General features: G+C 39.9%; 1 protein-coding gene across 1 annotated transcript in view; it reads left to right on the forward strand.

The window, feature by feature from the left end:
* The first annotated feature begins 4,549 nt into the window (after positions 1–4,549).
* Positions 4,550–26,258, forward strand: part of clstn1 (calsyntenin 1) — a 37,880-nt gene continuing 16,171 nt past the window's right edge. Inside the window, exons 1-2 of the mRNA XM_073470567.1 lie at positions 4,550–4,798; positions 21,976–22,098. Of these exons, the coding sequence (XP_073326668.1) occupies positions 4,717–4,798; positions 21,976–22,098 (205 nt within the window). The 5' untranslated portion in view covers positions 4,550–4,716. The remainder of the gene's footprint in view (positions 4,799–21,975; positions 22,099–26,258) is intronic.

Raw genomic sequence — 26,258 nt, forward strand, 5'->3', positions numbered from 1 at the left:
AGACAGGAGACAGGAAACAGAATATTGAGAAGCTGTGGCGCTTAATGGTCACGACCGCTTTGATTCGCATGATAGCAAAGTCTTTTTTTCATGCTCCATCTACTGCCAACCACCCACCATGATTGCAGCAGCCCACTCTTATGTCTCCAACAACCTGATTCTTACGACCAGTGACTGAACATGTTCAACCCCCGGTTGCAGTGGCAGAGTGTATAACTGAAGCAGAAAGATGGAAACTGAGGTGGAAGGAGTTTGAATAATGTGAGCAGCCATGAGGCACTCGCGACCTTCGACCATCCAAATAATGCAGTGTAACTAATCCCCAAATCCTCGTCTGGGGGCTGAAGAAGTAAGCTCAGTCTGTGAGACGGACTGATGGCATGTCAGGTTGTTTTTTTATGCTGAGCATCTATCTATCTATCTATCTATCTATCTATCTATCTATCTATCTATCTATCTATCTATCTAACTATCTATCTATCTAACTAACTAACTAACTAACTAACTAACTAACTAACCAGCCAGTTAGCCCTGTCCCATCCAACTTTAAAGGTCCTGTGCCAGCGGTGTAAACACCAGAAACGTTCTGGTGCTCCAAGCCGCCAGTGCTACCTGCATAGCTAAATGAGCTAACGGTGAAGTGTATTATAATATTCTTACATATTGCACCTTTGAAACTATTTTTTATGTTGCGTTTTTATCTTCTCACAGACTAATGAAACAAGCTGCTCTGTAGTCTGGTGGTGTGGCAGCAGAAACCTTTGTACATTACAAAAGAATTACCATGAGGAGCTTCTACTCACTTTCAAAACAAATGCAGGAGGTGGTGGTGCTCATACCACTTCTGTCCACAGGGGCCAGAATCAGCAGAAACAAGTTCATCCAAATTACAATAAAAACACATTTCTGGACATGCACATAATTTCAAAATTACCAAGTAAAGTACACAAATAATCTTAAATTATTAAAACTTTTTAGCCTGTACAACTTAAGTGTAGTAGTCTGATAGCCTGCAGTAATTGGTTTCCTGACTTTTTAAAGGTAAAGTCACCACAGTGTTGGTGTTGAATTTTTCATTATGTTGAAATAAAATCTGATTCAACACGTTTGCATTAGTTTAATCTCATAGACAGATATTTCAAAACCTGGGGAACAAAAAGCTGAAAGTAACTTCCTCTCTAAACACTGCTTGGCCTTGTTTTTCTGGTAAATTGGGGTTAATCAACTCTTTAATGTGTAGCATTCAGAGCCTAGTAACAAGTTGTTGAGGAAAACAATATAAAAAACCTCACTACAATTTACAAAAGGTTAAGTATACTGTGATTGCAAACAAGTCTGAATACACAGCAGACAGCCATCATGGAAATCCCTAAAGAACAGCAGTCACTCACAGCAGTGGGTGAGACGTTCTGGAGGAAGTAACACCTTTCGGATCATTCGTTGATGTCTCAATCACACCTATCCACCAAGCCATCTTATTGCTGCCCATTGTCCCCCATAGGAATGATAATGGCCACTGTGTCTCCTCCCCATGACATCTGGGCTGTGAGGGAGGAGGGGAGGGGAGGCTTCCACTTTCTCTTGTCCACTTCATGTGTTGCCAAACGGGAAACAAACAGGCATTGTGCTTCAGCTTCGCTGCTGCCCATGGACTGTCCTTGTTTATAGACCCATCACTTAATTGTGGCCTCACACAGCTCTGTCCATTCTCTGCTGTTTCTCCAGGATAATTGCTACTATTGAGGCGACACTGAGGTCTAATGATTGACCGTTCTTACAACATTTATTTAACTTTAGGGTTTTTAACATTTTCTCTTTTTTTTTTGACATCCACACTTTTTTATGTGGGAGGACATGAATTGTAAAATGTATAACGTTGCAGTTTTGCCAGACTGAATGATCTAATGTTTAACTTTCTGTCAACAAACTCACAGCAAGACTCTCCATTATGGACTGTTGACCTTTTCACTAGCGCCTCTTGCAAATATTAAATTCACACGTGTCTAAATTTGCATGAGTAGAAGCCATATCAAGGTTGCAAAGTATGGTGCGTAAAAAGGTGATGTGGATGTTTGTGAGTATTCCTCTGATTGCATTGCACCCTCTTCTCCTTAGGGGTGCTATCCATATCTGAGGGTGTTGATTAGATAGCAGCCCCCACCCACATTTGCAAGTCGAGGCCTTTGCTATTCTCACATTGCCGTGCACATGTTGTTGTGTGGTTGCTCTGCAGGATGAGGATAGTATTTAACTCATACATGATCAATATGATGCTCATTTTTATTGGATGTCGGAGCCTCTTTCAATGAAAGTCGCTCTGTGGAATAAACTCGGGGCCAAATTAAAGCATGGATGTACTTCAAATGTACAATTCCTATCTCGCCTGTTTGGACTAAAGGATTAAATAACTCTTTGGCTTCAGAGGCACATAAGCATTTTCACACATTTTAGTGTGTCACATTCTGGTAGTGTCATGTTGTGGAAATATCCATTTTACCATGCCTGGATTATCCAGCCAGGGCCTGAAGGCAGCATGCTTTATGGGTCCACACTCTGCCAATAGTACCCTCCACCCTGAGCATCTGTCCAACACTTGGAGATAACTGAGGGGACTAAAGCCTCAGAGGTCTCATTTCTAGACTGCAACAATTCAAAACAGCCTGTGTGACCATAATTAAACCGCAAAGTCTTTGTCCTCAGATAAACTGAAACCTTGGAGGCTCCTTGTTGGCCCCTGAGCTTCAGCTGTGAGTGTTGTCATGCACTTCACATTATGAAGATCACTGGGTGCCACTGGGTAGCACCAGAAGGCATTTGGCCCCTGCCCTCAGTCTCAGTTTAGCCGTCTGTGCTAAACTAGCTGCATGCTCCCACAATAAAAGGTATTGACGTCACTGGCCATCGTTGGACACGTGCTGCCTTCAGGTTCTCCTCCTGAGCTCTGATTTCTGAGAACTTACATTGAAGATCTGACTTAAAATAGCTGGAAAGATACAGGCAGAACAAAAGTATTTTGGGTTGACATTTGTTTGAGAGACAAGATGAGACAGACGTGTTTTCAGCAGAATGTAGAAGGAAAGCTGAACAAAAAACAAAAAAAATATGACCCCAATATTTTAATAATTCATGTTTGTGCCAGGTTCTTTATAAATAAAGACCTTTTGTTGAGGGTTAGTTTGGTTTTAATGACATCTTCATATATTTGAATACAACCCATCAAACTTTGTCAGGGATGTAACAAGAAAGTCTGAGCCTTATTACAGTAACTGTCCATAGTGTTTTCAGTCCACCAATGGGCCTATAAGAATTATTTATTTGAATGCGAAGGCTTTTGCCATGTATGGACATCATAAACAAAACACAGCAGCACTTGTTGTGTAATATATGTCACTGATTCTAAACACAAAATGTAAATATGTATTAGCAATTTGAGTGTGACAGAAGATTAAATGTCCTTTTCTTAAAGAATGAGTGTTGTTTTTGGTCTCAAGCTGTCCAGAAGAGCTTGTGTCTGAACTGTCACTTAAGAGACTGAATTTGGGTGATATTACTGATATTAGTGAGCATGTGTGTAGACTTTTCTCCTCAAGTTGCCTCAGGGATTTTGCTCATCAACACAGAAGTTGAAGTGTTCGCTTCACATCATCGAACAATTAGAAAACAGATGTTCATTGTCTCAGCTGTGTCAGCAGACACCTGCTGACAGAACGTGTCAATTGTACTGTGTAACCCAGATTAGTTGAGTCTGAGGTGGGAACTGGAATACAAGTCGTTTTTAATTGCTCATAAACACCCGAAACACCCTTTTACAGGTCAAGCAACAACCATACTGTACACTAATTACAGTGTAAGATTAGGTGATTATACACTGATAAAACTGAGTATTAGATTATATTTCTGCCAATAGATTCTCCTAAAGCCCCATGAATGGGGTCTTTAAACCAAGCCTATGTTTTGTAATAGATCAAAACAGCCATTTATTCCAGCCTTGCTACCATGCAGGAATTATATTATACTATATTATATTATATTATATTATATTATATTATATTATATTATATTATATTATGTTATATAAAGGCAGTGTTTTCTCTCTCGCCACAATCACCAAGTGCTTGCTCATGGGGGAAATGCTGCTTCTCTGTATATAGATTAACTAAAGAGTATGGTCTAGACCTGCTTCACTTGGAAAGTGAACTTTGTTGTAAGCTTTACAAATAAAGATTGATTGATGGATTAGAATTTATTAGGCTAAATGATCAAAGACCGGATTAAAAACCCCTCTTCCATCATGATTTTGCTGGTCAAAGTCCCATCTGATACATTCTGCCTGTTAGCTAACTAAATAAACTTCCACACTCGGCTTCACTTGTGTTCATATCGTGATTCAGTGGTTAGACATCACACAGAAACCTGTAATGGATGGCGGACGCAGGAATGCATAACAAGAAAGAGTTAACTCAGTGCGCTGGGGAACGTGTCTGCCCAACGTCCGACAGCCCCTGAACGCATCAAGCTGCAAAACTGCGAGAGAAGCGGAGATTGAAGGGGAGAGAGCAGAGCGGCGGCGGCGACGACGGCCATCTTAGAGCTACCGTGGTAACCGACACTCATCTCCTGGATTTTATTTTTCTTGTTAAGAGAAACACTCCGGCTGACTGACCAGAGAAGAAGAAGGTTGTATTTCACTTCGCCGCGGTTGAACTCGAAGTCGGGATGCGGTTCCGAGGGAATACACAATTTGCATCCGCTGTCGGACTGGTCCTCGGACTATTATGTGCGGTGGAGGCAGCTAAAGGTAACTAAGCTGGGATTTATATCCCGTTGTGTTTTGTCTCTCCTCTCCGGTTCAGACGGCTCTCTCTCTACCTGAAGGCCCGAGGTTAACGCTCGCTCTCCGGTTGTTTCCAGGCATTGAAGGTTAAAATTAAGCGCTAGCTCGCTCGTGCGGCTCCTCTGGAGGGATGCGTGTGCTCAGTAACCTGTTCAGGGATGGTCAGCTCCGGAGCCGCAGCGGGGGGATGTCGCGAAGTATCCCGCCGGCAGCAAGTGCATCTCCGCGATACTGCATCCATTTTAACCGCAAATGACACATTAAATGCCGACTGTAGTTATTATCTGTGTCTGATTATTTTATCCCACCCGAGTAGGCTACTTTGGAGATAATATCAAGGCCACGAAACGACCCCCTTCTGTCATCTGCATTCAGTCTATTTTTGGGGCACTTGTCTCTTGTAGTCGCAGTCTGATTTAAGATTCAACATATTTCTCAGCTTCTGCAGAGTTTTTGAGATTTATTTTAAGTCACAAGTGTCTGGTACGCACTGTTCTCATTTTGTTGTGAACATATATTTGAGTAAATCTGAATTAACATGTGCGATGATACGTTTATTTTTACTGTTTTTTTTAAATTTATTTACGTTAAGTGTTATTAAACCAAACAGGTTTATTCTGCCATTAGTGGGCCTAATGCTCGCTTTGGCAACGCTGTGGTCGCACCAGGATGGAGCTTGGTTGGCTACGCATTGCAGATCCCCTTCACAAGCCCTTGTTTTTGTCGGTGGATTTAATAAAAATGCATGTGCTGCGATCACAGGTTTAAATAAAAAGCCCCTCAGTAGGAGGTCTGGGCCTCCCATCACTACAGTATATGAACTGAAAGTGCAACTGCCCTCTTCATGTGCAATGTCACCGATGGACACCATCACACACACACACACACTGAGGAGGAGAGAGACATGCCTTTATTTGCTGCAGGGCGGTCCACCTCCCTCCTCACAGAGGCAGCTCACTGCTCACACATTAAACACCCTCCTTGCATGAATTTATAGGCTGTGTTTTAGCCTCAAACACAATCCACTGACTCCACAGTGTGAGCTTCATGTTTCAGGGTGTGTAAAGGCAGGTGCGTCTTAGTCAGCGGCCACATCAACGTGCCCAGGCAGCCGCCGATGCTGGAGGCCAGTTTGTGTGTTGTTTTCTTTTAATGCTACACCCGTCTTATGCCCCATGAACAGAATAAAGACCATGAAAGGGATATGGATGGCCATAAAAGTCTGCACAGGGGCTTTTCTGATCGAGCTATATTTTTTCCTGTTGCCATGTCAAGCAGCTGAGAATGCACAGCAGGCGGGAGGCTACCATTTGTAAAGCAGTAACTTAATTTCTTTTTGCATCAATCAAGAGGAAGTAAGTCCTGGGTTATACTGTGTGAGTCTGGCTGTTCTTATGTCGTGGCCAAGTGTGTGTTTGTGAAGTGCACCTGCAGGCGTTCGTGCCCTTATCAGCGAAGGAGGCCTGTGAAATCACCATCTTGGTGAGGGCTTATCTTTTACCAACCAAAGGTCACTCGTTCATTTTGTGCGCCGCCTCTTGTCACATGCAGCCTAGCTTTGTGTTTTCATGGCTTGTTGCTGATTCAATTTTTTTCTACTTCCAGTAGGGCTGCACCCAGGCATAGGACAATATGAAAATTTCATGTCATGATTACCCGGTCCAAGATAATTGAAATTCACAATATTATCCAGATAATCATCAAAAATATATTCTTAAAACACACTGAAACCACTTTAACCTTGCATTTTCCTTCAGGAAACAAAGATTTTATTGTATCACAGACAGGAAACACATTATTCTGGCGTGAAACAATCAAAGAATCTTGAATAAGTTATCATAAATCATAAGGTTTCCTGCACAAATAAAGGATAAATAAAAGGTGGTTACCTCATCTCCCTGTCATTCTGTTGTTTGAAATCCGTAGTATTTATACACAAGCATTTTAACTTGTTTACTGTTAAATCAGTTAGCTAGACAGCTTTTCCAAGTCATTCATGTAAGGATATCAAGATTATCCTGATAATTAAAATTCACCATGATCAACTTATTCTGTGTTTTTTATCGCAATCCGCGATAATATCTTTTATCCTCACATTCCTTGCTGCAACTAATCTGTTGATTATTTTTCTTCATTAATCAATTAGTTGCTGGGTCTGTTAACTGTCAGAAAATAGTGAAAATGTCAATCACTGGTTCCAAAAGCCCAAGATGATGTCCTCAAAGGTCTCATTTTGTATTTTAATGTTGTAGCAGAATAAAAGTAGTAGTTGGGTATCCATTTATTAGTTGACAACTAATTGATTATTTGAGCCATGTTGCAGCAGATGAGGAAGCAGATAATCCTCAGTTCTTTCTCCCAAGTCGTTCTTGTTCCAGAAATCTCGAGTTTATATGTCTACAAATGATTTGTGTGAGTGAAACAGAGCTTCAGCACATTCGGCTGAACTTAGCAGCATTGGCAATGGATGATGTGGTCCTCAGCTATTCGCCTACGCAAACATTAATCACTGATGACATGGCTACAACAAACCTTGAAAGATCTGCTGATAAAAATATGTTTTCGATACAAAAAACACTTACCTACCTAGTCTATATGATTCATTACACTGCCAGCAAGGAAATGTCAGTGTGTGTAAAACTGGTGCAAACTCACATCGGCTGTGGAAGGATGCTTCAAAGCATTGGAAGCTATAATAATACACACTTCTGAGTTTCTTGTCTTATCCATCATGGAAATGTATCACTTGTTTTCATGGTCTCACCCATGTAATCTGTTTCTCTTTCTGTTGCCATGAGCAGCTGCTGGGTGTCTTCATGTTCTCGAGTGAAACATTAGGTCTGCTGAGATGCATGAGCTTCCTCTGTGCACACACAGCCAGACAAAGGAAAGGCTGGCTGCTGGGAAGTTTCTTGGCTCATTCGTCATTGAATTAAGTAATTGTAGTTGAACAAATTAGATGCCGTGCTTTGTGTGCTGCTGAGTTAACATATGTGCTCTCCTCACATGGCTGTAATGACGTTCATATTAGTGCTTAGATGCAAGTGTTCTCGCCCAGTCTTTCTTGTCTTACAGTCATTGGAGAAGCCGAGTACTGATCCACTGGAAAAATTGCTTGTCAGTGACGGTTAGAGCAATGTATCGGGTATTGTTTTAAATATAGTTTATTGTTCAGTGATGTGGCTCACCTCTGTGGTTCCTCCCTGACCACAGCCTCATTAAAATGTGTTTATTATATATGTATTTGTATACATGAAGAAAACATGCAGGAAAATATTTTACACATTTTCTTTATTTGTATATGTTATGTATATTTGTTTTTTACTTGAAAAAATTTAAATTAAATTATGAATTTTCAAGCCATTTAATTTTTTGTTAGCAACTAATTTGTTCATTTGCTAATAATTTCAGCTGTAGTCTAAATGCTTATTCATGTTTATTTACATGTCGTCATCATTATTGATATCGGCCTTCACAAACCATTATGGTTGAAACCTTTTGCCCTTGCTTAGGAAACTCACCACAAATAGGTTTATTGATTACAGGATCCCAGAAACCAAACGAAGGATCACCGCTATCAGTGACCTGGTTGACCCTGGGGAAATCGATATGGTTGCATTTCCTTTTTTTTTTTTTTACAGACACTCATGCCCTGTTTTAAACCTTTGAGCTTCCAACAATCTGTGTGACGTATGGCATCTTGCTATGCTATGGCAAACAGAAACTATGTGGATGCACACAGCTGACAATGACTTCATTGTTTGCCTCTCCCATGCAGCTCTCATAATACTGTTCATCATTCAGCGTCAGTTCACAGACTTGTTTAACTTCAGAAATACCATCACTAAAAATCGTCTTGGTGATGACTAATGGCTAATGTGATAGTATTGTGAAAGACATGAACCACTTCAGTTTCAGATGTTTCACTTTGAACATATCAGAGCTTTATCAGCTTGTAAAACAAAAAGATGTCAGTCTTGACGTGGTTTTGATTGATAGGACCCATTTCATTTGATGTTTAGTGATCTGCTCCACATATTCCACAGTGTCCTGTCACTACAAGACACATGGCTTTAATATAATCAGTCATTTAACTTAATTTCTTAACACATTATGTACAGGATTGTAAACAGGAATAACCTTTATACATTTTTAATCTGACCTGCTGAATATCGGTTGCAAAGTCCCCATCCTATATCATGTGAAACACCAGAAGCAGCATTTCCACTGGTAATGCGGCCAGAGCACAAAAAAAAAAGAATGTGTTGTGCTGCATGTCGATTTGAAGTGGTGCCCCTAAAGTTTGTGCTGGTGCTCTTGAAATTTTAAGAAGGGAGCACCAGTGCTACTAGTGGAAAGAGTTTGTCTTTAGCCTTATGTTCAGGGAGAGATGGACAAGACCAACACTCAGATTTGTCACAATGCTGAGAATCTGGGTGAAAAATATGCTTCTACACCCCATGGTACAGGATTTATGATCCACAAAGTGCCTTGTGACTGGCTGTATGGTGGTGCTATCCACAGTCCAACCTAATCACTTGCTCTTTGGGTCATGGCCTACTTTTACACCAAATTCCATTGAAGACTATTGTGTATTTGTCAAGATACTTGGTGCTGACAAACGTACAATAAGAACTGAGATAATGAAGGAACTTTGCACTGTTATTAAAGTCATAGTGAAAGCAAAAGATTACTGCTTCTGTGGAATCGTATAAGAACGATTCCCAAACATTTTCCCCTTTATTGTTCTGAATAACTGTTTACTTGCCCTACACAGAGGCCCTGTTCCTACAAGTTAACTCTTACATTTTTTTAGTATCTATTATTCAGAGATTTCTCAGAGGAACAAAGGGCTTTTAGGCCCAGACTTCAGGGTCGGGATCTTGACTAAGCACGCCACAATGCGGTCACTGTTCGAAGGACTGCAACTCAAGCCCCTCAAGAATGTGTATATGAGATAATCCTCTGAAAAGTGCTAAGTTGTTGAAGCATTTCGATTTGGTAATTTGCCACTTAGTGCTGCAAAAGATGGGCCATGAGAATACTGGACTCAATTTGGGTCGGTGGTGACTTTCCTCTCATTGGTGCCTTGGCGGGCTGAATGGAGTCAGTGATCTGTCAAGAATGGGTCATTCAGTTGTGAATATTAAGTTGTGCCGGATGACTGGGAAGTTATGTCGGCCACCAAGAAAGGACTTTAAATTCACATGAGCCCTTTGTATTGATGTTAAAAATGAAAACAGCAATCTGAGAAAAGTGTCAGAATATCCAGGAATTTAATTGGTTTCTCCTTATCTTGTATAATGTTACAGATAAGTTAAAAATCTGTTCAAATAAGTTGCATCAATTACATTTTCTTACAGAAGCCTCTTGCAAGGATAATATTGCATGAAACCACCCTAATCCACAAAAAATGTAATGGCAGAAATATCCTTTATCTTCATTAAAATGTCAGTATCGACGTGAAGTGCCTTGACTCTGAAAATTATAGCCAATGGTGCACATCTCATTGTGTTATTTTGATTAAGAGAAAGTAATAAAAAACAGCGCATATCTACAGATTATCTGTCTCTGTTACCTCCTCCCTTGAGTCCCATTGCTTCCAGGACAAATATTGGCACTGCAGAGCTATTCACATTTGGGTGTGTCCACATTAAGATTCAGGCTGCATGGGAAACAGGTAACCAGAGAGCACATTACCTGCCGCAGGTTGGCTACACCCGAGTTCCTGCGCAGAGCTCTAGCCTTCTCACTCTCACTTCTGCACTCTCACTGGCTCTTTTGTGCCCCTCACACAGAGAGGTGATTGAGTTGAGGCTCTGCGGCTCCCAACCCCCTCTTCAGAGTAGCACTACGGTCGTCGAGGGTGTGTTCTTTCTGTCGGGTGGTTAAGACTGCGTAGGACAAACAAATGTTGTTGCCTGGCAGGGCAACTGAGAGGCTCTCCTGTGCGAGCAGGGTGTTTGGGGAGCAAGGGCCCCTGAGGTCTGTGTTTCCTTTAAGGGTCTTCAAGGCTTCCTGGAACAGGCCCCAGTCTGTGATGGAGACGACTCGCGTCAAAAAGCCGAGGTGTTTGTAAGGCAAGACAAACAGAGAAGTGTGTCCAATGTTTCAGACCGTGACCAGATTGTTCATTGATTGTTCCTGGTCCATGGATTTAAGAGAGCCACTCAGCAGCATAATTGAAGTCAATGTTCGAGTGAGATTTGCATGCATGTCACCTATTTGGCTGCAATTTCTGTTTGTTGGATATTTATGTCTGACAGCAATAAGGCCTGACGCTGCCTTCAAAACTGCCACAAATGGCTCCTGTGGTTGTTCAAAGTACTCCTGTCCACCAGGAAAACTTGGCCACTGGCAAGCACAGAGATTTTGAAGAGTTAGAAATGTATCCAACGCGGGAATTGCATACTGCCCACATACTTTTACACAGTTGGTATACGTTGTGCATTTGTATATCCTTCTGAATTTTTGTTTTCACAGTTTAAGCTGTCCATATTTTCCAAACTCATGTTTTCTTTTTTAACCGTCTCCCTGGAAACACCCCAAGGTCTGACTGTCACCTGAGCACAGAAACCCCCCTCTCCTGTCTTCTGTATTCTGCTGCAGCTAATGAAACAAATACAGATAACAACCTGGCAACAGAGAGGCTTTATTTAGTCTCTGACAACAACAATTAGACAGCCTGCACACACTGCTTAAAGACCATGCTGCCATTTGTGTTGCCTGTGAGTGGCAGGTATTGCTTCTAATTTAGATGTATTCATAATGCTGGGTTTTCAAACACTTACACCAGAGCGTTGACTGGTATGAACAACAGTAGTTTTAAATTCAAGTTAAACAGCCGATCACTATATTGTGTAATATATGTAAAGATGCTAACATTCATGGACACTGTTTACAGTCAGTATGATAGTAAATAGTTTGTGGGTTTTAAGTATGTATTATAATATAATATCAAATTATATTATAGGGCAGTTGAATTTTAGAGAAATTTTTGAATTTACCTTTGATTTAATTGCCAGTCTATCTCTCTGTTGTGCTGCCAAATCTATGAAGCCATCAAAGCTGCACAATCACCTTGAGACATCCATTCCACATGAATGTGAAAAATTAAAGCATTAACAACAAAAAATCATAAAAGAAAAAGACCAGTTTCCTCAATACAGACCAGTTGAGAGATGTGACCCATGACCAGATTATCATAGTTTATAATAATGCAGTCTAGTGAGGATACAGCCATTTCATACACAAAACGTATATAGCGTGGACCTACCAATACACAACCCGCATTTGACCCATCCACATGAGTCAGCTGTTGACCTTCAATTGATGGCACCCTGACTTCCTGTGTCCAGTATGTTTCAGTACTGTAAGTCATGGAAAACGACTTTTAAAGCAGTATTTAGTACACATTTTTCTTAGCACCAAAACATTGCCCCGACAGCAACTCGCTCATTTCACAGGAAACACAGACAAAGCACAAACCTGTAAACTGCCCTACATGGCTCAGTTTGATATGCAACATAATTTCAATAGCGGGTGCCTGCTCCATCTCTCTATCAGCTAATGGATCCTTGGCTTGAAAAACATTGAAGACCTCTGCACTAAAGCATTGCTGAGCAGTTGATCTGCCTTATAGCAGGCTGTAGTAGAGCTTCACATTTGCATATAATCAAAGACGAGGAAGGCTTGCAGGCTGTCGGACATCAAATGTAAAATATGAGCTAAATCGATGGCGCAGAGCTCCACAGCGCGTCAGGGGCCTGACAGTTGGCTGCATCATCATCATTACACAACATGGCCTCAGAGGTTCCCAGGCATTATCAGGCTTCATCTGATAATTACAGACTGATCATCTGCTGTAGTGATGCTGCTACAATCTGGACAGCTGTGATGTATTTCTCTGGTTCTCCAAGGGTTACCAGTAGCCCGTGAACAGTCTAATATCATCGTGTTTGGTTTAGTCTGCAGCAGTAGTGAGGGTTATACAGTAGCTGGACACGTGCAGAGCTTTTGGCAAGCATCAGGGAGGCAGAATGATTTTATTCCCCCGTCCATGAGGACGAGACATCACAGCAGTGGCATGGAGGGAGAGAGTGAGTGTATGCATCCTATTGAATCTCAGGATTAGCAGGACCTATTGTGGCCCTAACATTCTCGCAGGAAGTATTTCATCACGGTTAATAGGTCAAACTGTAAAGGTTAGGCTCCAATAAAAGAGGGAGGCAACCATAAAGGGGTTTTGTCTTTGTGTCAGTGTGAATGGTCAGTATGTTACCCCGTTCTTTGGGGGGGTCATGAAAGAAGTCAGTGATGACATCACACAGCTGAATATGTGCCTCCACAGAAAATTCATTAATCCTGAAAGTTTGCTTTGGCGTTTTATATTGTTGATTGTCGGTGTTGTTAATGGATTGTTGTTCTCATTTGAGATAAATTGACAGAAGTGTTTCTATGCAAAGAGAGGTGAGGCCTGTTGAGAGACGATTTATTGTCCTTTGGCAAATCAGTTGCAAGACAAGCACAAAAGTTGCAGTGCTGGTCTCTCTGGAAAACAAATGGTATTATACTAAAGAGGTCTTTATAGCTGACTCATCTTCATGCATTGTCTACCGTCTTAAAGTTTTGGCACGTGCCTGTAGTAGTTGCAGCTTCAAGCTACATTGTCTCACCATTAGTACTGCAATTATTTGCAGCAATATTGATTCTGACTTTTGGAATGGATACTGAACCCACAATTATTGATCATGATTTAAGGACTGCATGTTTTTTTAAAACCTGATTTAAAAATGAGCCATTGACGTACAATCTACCCGTACAAAGACCACTCTGAACAAAATTCAGCCAAAAATAAATACACGTAATACACAAGCTTGTTTGTGAAATTGAATGTGACACACCATTTTTAAAAAAAACAACAAAAAAAAACAGAAAGGCAAACATGTCTACTGGCAAAGAGAAAGGCGTCAATTGCCAGTAGATGTGTACACTAATTTTGGTGTAAAAGTGCTATGACACTGCATGTGTTTAAGCTAGGTGTACCTAAAAAAACTGGCATCTGATTGTACTTTCATTTATTAACATATCAGTACATGCATTATATATATTTTCCCCAACACTTCAAAGGTACTTCAACTTTTCAAGGAGAAACCAGCCCTTACCCATTTCTATACATGACATAGGTTGCATCATTTCAAGAAGCAATTTACTTTAAAGCAGTAATGATCTCTTAAAATGCCCACACTGGTCGATAGTGGAGGTGGCAGAGACATAATGCTGATGAGTAGATGGCTTGGCACAGCACAGCTTGGCGCACACACTCACACCAAGTACTTTATCCTTGTCCACCTGCGTCAGATAGCAGCCATGTTTCAACGCTGCGCTCTCTCTCTCTGAAAAGTTCTTGTTCCCCCGAGGTCTCTCTCTGTTTATCATTTGTACATCTTCAAAGTGGATTCCAGGTGTCTGTAGGACATTGTTCTTAATTCATTGTATCATACTCATCTTTAGACACATAATAAAGACTTGGCAGCTGCTTGTTTTTGGCAGCCTTACCTGCTTTGTTTGATATCTTGCTCGTCTCTTGACCTTGTCAGTGAATGAAATGGGTGCATCCCATTATGGGATTAAATGTCATTGGCTTTATTTGTAACAGGATTGCATACCAGGTACTGTGTTGCCGGGCTGTTAGTGGGTCCAGTAGCCTGCCATCTGTCCATATATCGTAATAGTGTGATATTTGTGTTTATCCCCAGTTTCTGCCACATCTCCATCTCTAAAAGGCTTCTTAAAGGATTTTTTGCCAGATTGGGGCTTAATTTGTTTGGTAATGGATACTGTCGGGTTCATTGTCTGTTGGATTTGTGAGATAGATATTTTAATCTTCATTGCGTGTTTATGAACTCGTTCTTTGTTGGATGCGGTTCATTCTGTCAGCATTGGATGACGCTGCATGGTTGATATCTATTATTCAGCAAGAGGCAAATATCAGCCCTCTATATCAATGTATTTATATCCTAACCCTCCATCTAAAATTTATATTGAGGCCAATGGTTTCTTTTAGCTAGAAATAGGATGGTGGGTCACTGTAATCTTTTTCTCTCACACCGACTCGATGCATGGGTGTGGATGCATTGAGTGCGCATGTTTTTTCATCAAGCCCTTGTTATTTTTTTATTTTTTTTTTACTCTTTTGCCGCTTTCTCTTTGCTTTCCTCCAGTCAATCCGCACTCTGGCAGGAAAAGATACGTTAAATGGCATTAATGATGTGCCGTCCTTATTGTCTGCTCCTCATGACATTTTGTAATGGCTAAGTGACTTGAAAATGAGAAATGTTGCAGCATTGTCTTATTTTTCTTTTCAGCAGTTCTATTCAGTATACAGATATATATTCAAGGGCTGTTGTAATGAGGCAGATTCTCACAGATTCTTATCTTCCTGTCTTTAATTTTGAAGTATGCAGAGAAAGTATATTTTCAAAAGACGGTTTAACCTTTCTTTTTACTTGGCATAATATTGACCCACATTGTTGTGACCGCCTTAGCTTCAACATGTGAGGATTTGGGACGATGATCTCATCACATTCTACATTGTTGACCAACAGAAAATTACGCTCCAACAATTTTGATAATTAGTTGTTCAAGTAATTTTTAACTTATTAGATTTTAGGATTTGCTGCTTTTCACTATTACATATCATTTTAAACTGATTATCTTTGAGATTTGGATTGTTGGGCAGACAAAAAAAGTTATTTGAAGACATCACCTCAGGAGCTTGAGATTAGTATTTGTTACTGTTTTGTAATATTTTATAAATTAAAGGAGGCCTATTATGTTTTTTCTTTTCTTTTTGTTCCTTTCCTTTTACTGTTTTATATAGGATCTTGTGCATGTAAAAGATCTTGATAGTTAAAAAGTCCACACCAACAGAAGCTCCTCTCTCCCAAAGAAAACACTGCTCCTGAAACACCTCGTCAGTATCCCACCTTTAATTGGGTGATTTTGTGACATCACACTGCATCACAAAGTCACACATTTGCATAATTTATGCCTGGCAGCTAGTTTAGCACAGCTGCTCTGTTGTTGTTAGCAGTGCTGGCTCAGGTGTGTGTGAGCTGACCAATCAGAGGAGACTGGGTATTCGGTCTAAAAGAGAGGAGCTAAAACAGATCAGACAGAGTATACAGAGATACAGTGCTGCAGCACTGGACAGTATGAGAATGCTGATGTGTTTTTTGAGCACTAAAGCATGTGAATCTTTTCTAGTAGTAACCCAAAATAAAATTATGAACCTGAAAATGAGCATAACATGTCTCCTTATAAGCAAATATTTGATTATTTTATAACGAATATCATCATCAGCTCTACAGGGTATTAAGCAACATGTGACACACATATGTTTTGGGCCTATTTTACGAGACAATTATCAAGACATTAGTGCTTCTTCAGCTTCTTCTGCAGAGGGTTCAGTTTAATGTTGATTATGTTTCCTCTTCAATTATCTTCCTTTATGTGATTGAAAAACACACAAAGGTTGTAATTTGGCCAGTTGTGAGTACGCATTGCATTAGATGAATTGGTTTCCTTATTAAGTTAAATGAAGAAAATGGCAGTCTTCCACACTGAACATCCTCAGTGCTGCAGCAGCGAGCCGCTCTCAGACTGCCTCTAACATTTTAAAGCCCTTTTCCATAATCTCATTCCATCCTAAATCCTAAAGCCTCCCCTCTTGGAAAAAAACAAACAAACTAGTCCCTCCCTTACAATGCAGAGAGTCTCATATCTTATAGGTCGCATATATAGTATAAAATATGTTATGATAATTCAGTTTCCAAGAATAATGGTGACTGTGTTTATGCAAATTATGTCTAAGTTACTCTGTATCAAATGTTCTCTGTCTAGCAAGCAACAGCCCCGCAAATGTTCTGCCCTTTCACTGCGGGCTTGCTGGGGGATGATGAAGCTGTCTTGTCAAAAGGGCCTTGTTGGCAATTTCACACCATGTAGTGAGAATTTAACGCTGTCAATGTAATCGTGCTTTAGATTTCATTTCATAGGAGGTACGTGTGAGTGAAAAGGGCTTTCATTTAACGGTGATGCAGCACAGCTATAACACAGCTTGCTTTTGAATTTGTCAGAGGCCTCCTGGCAGTTTGTTGGGAATTGTTTGGTCTCTTCTGTCAGAGTTTGCTTGACTTCACAGCACAAAGTTGATTGGCTGTGATAGACCTGTCTGACTGCCACATTTTGTTTTACCTGTGCCAGCAGGCCTTTAGCTGGTGTGCCCGTTTACAGAGGATTAAATGCAATTTCTTAAGTAAAACTCTTTCTCAACTTGCTCATGAGTCAAAATAAAGATTCATGCTATGAAAAATGGACTAAGTGTTTTTGAGATTAAAGCAGACAGCCCTCTTGGTTAGTTTGTTTGTTGTTATTGGTCAGGATCAGGCTGAAATGTTTTTGCATAAAGCCACAGGAGCTTTGAGAATGCAGCTTGATGTTGTACCATACCGTGTTGGTGCTGGTTCAGTGCTGTAGGCCATGAGTAAGTGACAAATGTGAGGTCTAGATGTGACCTGGCTAACATTAACTGTGACTCTGTGGAAGCTAAAGCAGATTATTGTAGTAGTCTGGTCTGGCAATCTGTCTAAAGACATCCATTTCACTTCAGGTCACGAGACGCTCTGCTAAGACCATGTATTAGGCTCGATCAATTCCACATTAGTGGCAAACGCAGCAAGTTGTTCTTACAAAGCAGCACATTAAGCACTGCTTGTGTAGTCATTTAACCACAGATGTTAAGTGAAATTAAATCTTAATAAAGTAAAAAAAGTCTTTATTTTGGATGAGCTCCCTGTTTAAATAGAGCTTTTTGAGTCGACATTGCTCTTTGTTTTAAATCATTTATTTTGTTCTAGTAGAGGTGTCACAATTTTTTATTCTAAATCAAAAATCAAATGAGCTTTCAGTTTTGATCATCAAAAGCAATATTGCGATTCTCTCTCCCTACTTGCGCATATCTGAAGAAAAATAAAAACAATAAAAAGGCAACACAGCTAGCTCACCGTTAGCCTGCAGCTGCACACCAAACACTTATCCTTTGTGCAAGAAGACGATCAACTGACTTGTACTGGACACCATCAGAGTTGTTGGGTTTATTTTTCTTTTCAGAGATCCTTTATTGATTTGTTTGGGAAGAGGGTTTACTTGGGACATATATGAGAAATTCAACTTTGTTACAAACTGTCAAGTCAAGCTTTTTTGATAAAATACCCCAATCTCTAAAATAGTTTCATACTTGTAAGGGCATACAACCAATTATCTATCTATCTTTACAAATCAGATGCAATAGTCCAACAATGGCATGTCCTTCAGTGTTGAATCATGGACTTGGAGAATTGTGACACCCCTTGTCTTTAGTAATGCTTAGTGATTTTTACGCAGCTAACTATAGCTGTACATGCTCTGTCATGCTGTACCCTCAATTCCTGCCATATTTCTTCTGTCAAATCTTCAATAAAGGTATAAAAATGCCTCTAAGATACTGGATGCACTAAATGTAATAACACCATATCTATTTCCTGCTGAGACATGTTTTAGGAAAAACAACTAGAGATGGGAAAATAAAGTCAGAATTTAATACTGCAGCCAGCATAATTATTGTAGTTTATTAAACCATAAGGCATATGAGAACATGTTTACTTTGTGCGTAGTACAAACAGGTCTACTTCATTTTTTGTTCTTTTCTCACTGGAAAAAAAATGACTTTGGTGGGTAATTCTTCATTCATTGTGGTGCCTACATCATACCAATCCCCTGCAAGTGGCTTGTAATTAATTTTCACTGATCATGTAATCACTTAGAATTACACCAAATTATGACATAAACTGAATTAGTGACTGAATTAAGACACACAACAGAAGTCATTTGCTTCGCTGAAATTGGATTTGGCAGACTGACATTGAAAGTCGTCTGAAACACCCTCATCATTTATTTATGCTTTTAGTAGGTTTTCTTTTTATCTGTTTACTGTTTGAACCTCATAATATAATCGTAGCAGAGACGGCGTTATTGAACATCAGGCGTCTTCCTGTTTATCAGATGATGAATGTGTGACGTTGAGGCTTTCTCCAGCATGACACAGCTGTGGATTAAATTTCATCATTCAAAACATATTGCAATTAGGATTTAACTGTAAAGGCTCATGGAGGAAAAATTCTTTAATTCCCATTAATTCTGGACGTGCTGTGTAACTTGAGTATAGTACTTTCATTTTAAAAATGCATAAAATGTCAGGCAAAATATGCAAAAAACCTTTTTGTCTGGCTGCCTCAACAAATGGAACAATATTTGCAACAGAAACACAGTAATTAATCCACTGTCTATTTAGATAATGTTGCTTGTTGAGCTGAATGTTTTGCTCAGAATGTGTCATTGTGCAGTGGTAATTGGATGAACGTGGGCCGGAGGATGTGCTTTAGTTCGTAATGAAGCTGGCAGTAGTGAACATTGCCTTTCAAATACCTTTTTACCTGCTTTTGAATTTGTCATAAGTGCCAGTGAGCTAAAACTGTCAAAAAACTGTTGAACGACAGTTTCTGTTTCAGAGTTTGTCAAATGACATTATTATAATATGATAAATACAGGCAGAGTACACATTTGAGTAACTGCCTGTTTTTCATTATGGATTAATTTACTGCCCTGTGTGACAAGACTAAAATCTGACAGTAACTGTAGTTTTTATGGAATAGTCTTTTTTGTATCTTAATAAACGTATCAGTATCTGTGTGCATGTTCTGAATAAAGTATTGTGCTCTTAGCAGCAACAAATGTAAGTGCTCCTTAGTTTATACTAAAAAAGTAAATTAAATAAATTGGAAGTATAATTTGCACATGAGTGCATTATAATAAGCCATAGGTGTCTCCTTTATTTTAGAAACTTGTCCTGCGGTGTTAGAATTAAGGGGAGGGAGTGCTCATCAGGCGTGTTATTGATGTTAAACTTGTTTGCTAAAAGTCATATATTTTTCTGTCAATACTGACGTAATTCACTGATTAGATATCAGATTGATGTCACTGATCCATGCCCAATCCTGATTACATAGTCTGATTGAGTGGTTGTCAATTCCCCATTGCACTCTTTGAAATTCTTTTTTGTGTATTTTTTTGCCCTTATATTAAGAAGTGCTGAGTGATTTAGTACAGCTTTATGTAACCTTACTCATATTACTCGTAACAACAACAAAAACAATAATAATGTTTTTCAAAAAAGAGCTCTGGTATTGGTATCAGCATGGATATCGGCAGATGTCCCAATTCAGGTATCTAAATCCAAACTCAAAATAAGTGGATCGTTGCTAGAGCTGCACAATGTATCCTTTCAGCATCGACACTGAAATTTGTGCGTGCACAATGTTCACATTGCAGTATCTGCAGTGATAGTAAGGCAAATTAGCTCGGTGTGAACGAATGTGAGAGATTGCAGCACTTGATAAATATACAATAAACAATGCTTTCACTTTCTTTCTGCCACTCGGCGGTTGTAACCGTGGTGACTTCCTCCTACTGTGACATTACATGCACCTCTATTGAGCTATTCAAGTTACCTGGTGAAAATTCCTGTATTTTCAGTATTGCAGTATTTATCACAGAAACCTGAATATTCCAAATGCATTTTTTTTTCAATATCGTGCAGCCCTGACATTAAACAAGACTTTAGCTATCATTTGCTGTAGTGGCGTCATTACCTTTTGTTTAATGTCATATCTCAGACACTTGGATATTATAGAAAAGGCCCTTTTACATCTTTCATGTGTGCGTTGTTGCTGCTGACTACTTAAATTTTGCATTTGTATCAAGAAATATTCCTCATGAATCCACATGAAAGCTCCCATATAACCACTGGCAATTTCTGATGCTTTATAAATTATTTAAGAGATGATTGTTAACCCCATATGAATTATTATATAACCAGCACAGTTTCCCACATTACAGTTGGGCTACATGTGTATAATGCTGTGGTTGATAATTTGCTGCAGTTGATTGTTTAGGCTGGCGCAGCAGTGAGCTGTTAGCATGGATAAACTTGCATGACCTGTTCCCAGTGAACTTATCAGACTATTTACATTGAAGGTAACCCTCTGAATAAGGACAGTGGGGTTCATGTGAGGGCAGAGAGGATTTACTACATTAGTTACTAGCTTCAAATAACAAAACAAGTCTATTTTTCTTTAAGATAATAATTCAAAAATGTATAGATTTGACTGAGTAAGTAGGATATATAATGGTTGCAGAAAATGTGCCTGGTCTGGTTACCTCTCCCACAGTTTCTGTCCCTGACAGTGCCCTGTCATCCAGAGTTAGCATCACCTTTGCAGATCAGTAGCACAGACTGCCACCCTCTCCCTCTTGCTCTGGAGCGAGCACATATTGGCTGTAAGAGAGCTGCATCTCCCCTGCGTCAACGCTGTTTTCTAAGATAGCCCAAATATGTCACTCACTGCAGCTTTTTCTGCAGCCACCAGCTACAACACAGTCCTGTCTGCAGCAGCTGGGATGCTTCCCAGGCTGACTAGCACACAAAGCTGTAAACTGCCCAACTACTACTCCACAAACCGGCATGAAAGTAATCGACAGAGCCTTTATTATCCCTGTGATATACACTGATATGGATTGTGGTTCTGGTATGAAAAGTTCTATCATAAAATCAGCTTGATAGAAAATCAAAACAATATAACTTTATCACACTGTATGTAAGACGGAGAATGATGTGCAGTGGAGGATCTAGAGGACACTAAACATAAACACCAGACCCTTCACGTTCTTGGTCCTCCTTGGCTCTTGGTTCATGTTGTAGATGAAGCCTTCATTATGTGTAGTGCTTCTAAAAATATTTAAAGCACCCAGAACCTCATTAAAAAAATACTTAAGCTGCAGCGGGAGGAAAGATAACAGTCAAACTGGCAATTTGAGAAAACACAGATTAAATCTGATTATTAAAAACAAAGAAAAAAAGGCTGTGAATTGCTAATTAGTGCCGGTGAGAGAAAAACAAGCTGCCTATCAAGAAATCTCACCTCAGGATAGAAATTATTTGTGTTTTTGTAGACGCTGACATTTCCTCTCTGTGTTCCTCACAGTCAATAAGCACAAACCCTGGATCGAGACGACGTACCATGGGATCGTAACGGAAAATGATGACAAAGTACTTCTGGACCCCCCTCTAATTGCACTGGACAAGGATGCTCCTCTACGCTACGCAGGTGAGAGAGGAGATTTAATGATGCTGCTGCTATTCCTTTAATCCCTCAGCTTCACTCTGCCCTCCTCTCATTTTATACTTAATAAAAGAGAAAACATTTTTATTACTCTCCATTAAAGCTTTGAGGTTGTGTTACAGGTGTTGAATGCAGAAGTTCATGTATGAATAATGTAAGTTTTTTAGATATTTCAAGGGCATTGATTACATGTCTTTAAACGTATACACATCAGTTTGCTAATGGATTATTTATAAACGTTGAGCTCATCATTTCATGTTTAAAACATGAAGTTCCTCTTTCCGCAGTGTGTTTTATTATCTATAACACTCTCTGTGATGTGGATTGTATTTGAGATTATATGTGCACTTATGCAAACCAAATGTTCACTGACTCTGTAGTGAAGGAAGGAATAACTTTGTACTATGTGGCTCGATTGATTTTTATGACATGGCTGTTACACTGACATACAGCTGGCTACCATATCCTCCAGATTGACTTTTTTGATATTCAGATCAAAATACTCTTTCATGTTTGTTTTGTTTTTTTGTCCCCTCCCTGTGGAAAGGCACAATTAGTGAGCTTTATGTACCAAGGCAGCATTAGCTCTGGGGAGGTTTTTTTAATCACAGCAGGATTGACTTTGGCCAGGATTCAAAGCACCACCGCATTGGAAATGATTTCCCACCATTTCACATCACATGAGCTGTGTGATCTTTTGTCTGCTGCTCCCTTCACACACTCTCTCGATGCTCTCACTCCACTTGATATGGCCATTTTTATCTCAGATTATGTCTCCTGATTTAGCAAGTGAGGCTTTAACGTCCACGTGCCTCTCAGAGGGAATGCCAGATGAAATTTTCTACACAAACTCGCGTTACATTTGCTTTTTCGCAAGAGCTGATCGGCCTTGCAGCACACAGATTTCAAGGTCGACTACTTCAGTGAGAGGCCCATCATTTCCGAGGGGTAACATGCCCATCCTCTGCATGCTGTTTGCCTCCTTTCACAGTAAATTAGCGTTGAATGCCGAGCTCAGTGCTCCCACTTCTTTCGGCTGGGGCTCCCTTTTTTGATTTTACGAATGGACTGCATGTCCCTGTGAACTAGCTCTCGAGAGACAGAACAGAGCAAGCAGTCTGGCTTCACGTGGCAGCAGGGGTGACCAGCTCTGTCGTGCCAGCCTCCTTCTAGCAGGCTCATCTGTGCCAACAAACAAGGTTCACTGTAAAGCTGACCCACAGGCCAAAGAGGCCCAATCGCAAGTCAGATCAGCGTGATTAGGTGAATATTTAGCATGTGAGAAGAGCCACTGTGTGTGTGTGTGTGTGTGTGTGTGTGTGTGTGTGTGTGTGTGTGTGTGTGTGTGTGTGTGTGTGTGTGTGTGTGTGTGTGTGTGTGTTAGAGTGACCCTTTTTGTGTGTTTGCGCATGTCTGTGTGAGTTCAGTCAGGCCGAATGGAGCTGAGATAGTTTAAACCAAAGCCCGTTCAAACTTGAAAATGAGCACAGTGTTCATGGATGACTGTGCTCTAAAACAAATGAGGAACACAAAGCAGGGAGCGTTTGCCCTCCAGATCTGGGTTGTTTGATTCATTAGATTAGACAGTTAATGAAAATATTATCAAAATTACAATTTGGCCAAGTGTAATATCCAAAAGAAGCTGTTTTAATTTTTTGATTAAAGTGATGGTGACAGAACAGCATTATAGTAAAGTACTCTCTTGTTCTACAAATCTTGATCTCCAGATGTAGGAAAACAAGTTTGTTTGGTACAGACTCCAACAAATGTCACATCATCATGATTTTTAAGGTGCAATATGTAAGAATTTTAGTTGAAAACAACCAAAAATGAACTAAAATTATCAACAAAGTGGAGAAATAACAGTTTTGACATTATGTCAATGTTTTGTGTTACAGAGATATTTACGGAAGTTAGCATGCTAACCAGCTAGCCCTAGCCCATCACAGTCCAAAGCTCCTTAACTAGTGGTGTAAACACTAACACTCCCCCAAACTCCCAGTCCAGCCCACCAGCTACATGGCTAACAGAGCTAGCTAGCTATTGGCAGTATCAGTTAGCAGCAGTTAACGTTTAGTCTGGTAACATACTGCCCCCTGTTGGTTTGGAGTAGGAATTTTACACCTGGCCAATTCTTAAATATTGCACCTTTTATTAGTTTTTTCAGTGAAAATGAAAACTGTGTTGTAAAAATGATAATTCTAACTAATGATATCACAATTGTGTTATCAGTTAAATTAATCTCAACATGATTTTCTTTTTAACATACTGTGTGGCCCTCACTGCAACACAGTGTATATTTACAGCATATTGCCCCAGTAGCCAAGTAATGTTGTCAGATTATTAATCATGGTAATTTATGTAAATGTTAAATGAGAACTGCAGGTCAAGACTTTAAAATCAATATATGTAACGATCATTGTGATGGCTGACCCGAGCCGTGCTGAGAGGCCTGCATGACGAGTGAAAAGCTGAGGAATTCCTGGTGTGAGCTGGTCATTAGTGCTGTGGTAAACACGGAGGCCCACAACTCCCACTGCATGACTGGCTCTAAACAGCAGCTCCTAATGTGAAATCCATTTCTAATTATTTAGTAGGTGAAAACAAAATGACCAGGTCCAACCCACTGGAGGCCCTGACGGGGCTTTTAAAACAAACAGCCAAGCAGAAAAGGACTTCATCGTTTAATTAATTTGTTCTCCCAAGATTTCCTTTTATCTTATCGTCAGAGTGAATTAATGAATCCAGAGAATATGTGTGCAGTGTCTGGAGAAGTAAGATAAACATGTTGACTCTCCAGAATCCTCCAAAACATGCTGACATTAAAAAGTGAGATTTCTGTTGGTTGTCATTTGATATTCTGTCATTTTCACAAGCTGTTTCTTCTAAAAGGATTTGCTGAGGCATTAATAAAACTGCAAACACTTCAACATAACCGGCTTTTCATAAATGTTTTAATCCTTCTTTTCTTTCAACTGGCAGAAGACTTTGTGCTTATGAGAAACTGAATCTGAGCTTCTCTGACGGTGATTTTGTAAGCTTATAGTGACAGTATGTTTCCTTCCTGTCCTCTCTGTGTTTTATCTGACATTCTTAACATTTCTTCTAACTGATCTGGGTTTATCTTTTCTCCCTTCCTTGTAGAGAGTTTTGAGGTGACCCTCACTGAAGAAGGTGATCTTGGGCTCTTTCTTCTGCCTTGTGCTTAGTTGTTTCTATTAACCCCACTAACGCAAAAAACAACATCCACACTTTGACACAGAAACTCCTGCCATGCTCTGTAATTTCCCCATTCGGTTTTCTCGACTTTATGTTCTTCTCACCCTGAATTCTTTGGAGTTCCAACAGCTGGATGAAAAGTGTGATGTGGGGCTGACTGTACTTAGAAATATCTGTGCATGAGACATCCATTGCAGTTTGCAGACCCTAACAGTTTTTCAGCTGTCACCAGGAAAGAGAAAGCTGCTTTAAAAACAGGAGTTTTAAATCACTTGGCTGCCATTTTGCTCAATCCAGATATTTCAATTAAAAAAATATGGAAGGAGAAGCCAATTTTTGACAAACCAAAAAGAAACATAAGATGATTTCACAACCTCCTCGTGGAAATTGGAGGAGAAATTGACGCTAGAATTGGTATTTAAAGAGGATAAAAGTTCAGAAAATGTAACATTAAAGGCATCATCCATGTTGGTGGTGCCTCTCTGTGCAGGTACAGTGACTCCTGTGGACTTTTCTGATATTTAAGTCTCAACTGAAAGCTGCTGAGATTGTTAACTAATGCAAACTCTCTCTGCTGCAAAGTTTCTGTTGTTGCATCTTTGCCTCAGTGGATCTGTTGAGTTAATTCTCCACCACTAATCTCCACCATTAGCATGGCTGCAGTTGTCATTTGATGTGGATGTCAAGCAAGTTGATATTTCTAACCCCAGTTCTCATCCAGTACTTTGTTTTGTTTTGTTTGAATACTGTTATTGTAGCTCTCTATGATTTCATTTTGTTTGGATTCATTTTGCAGTAGTTTTGGGCGAGAGGCAAAATTACACAGGAAGACTTCCTTTAATTAAGAAAAACATTATCTGGTGTTGAGAGGTTTTCTTTTCTTTCACTGACTTTTTTCGGGTTTTGATGACTGAATTGGTGCTGGA

This window comes from Pagrus major, chromosome 7, assembly GCF_040436345.1.
Source record: "Pagrus major chromosome 7, Pma_NU_1.0".
Classification (NCBI taxonomy): domain Eukaryota; kingdom Metazoa; phylum Chordata; class Actinopteri; order Spariformes; family Sparidae; genus Pagrus; species Pagrus major.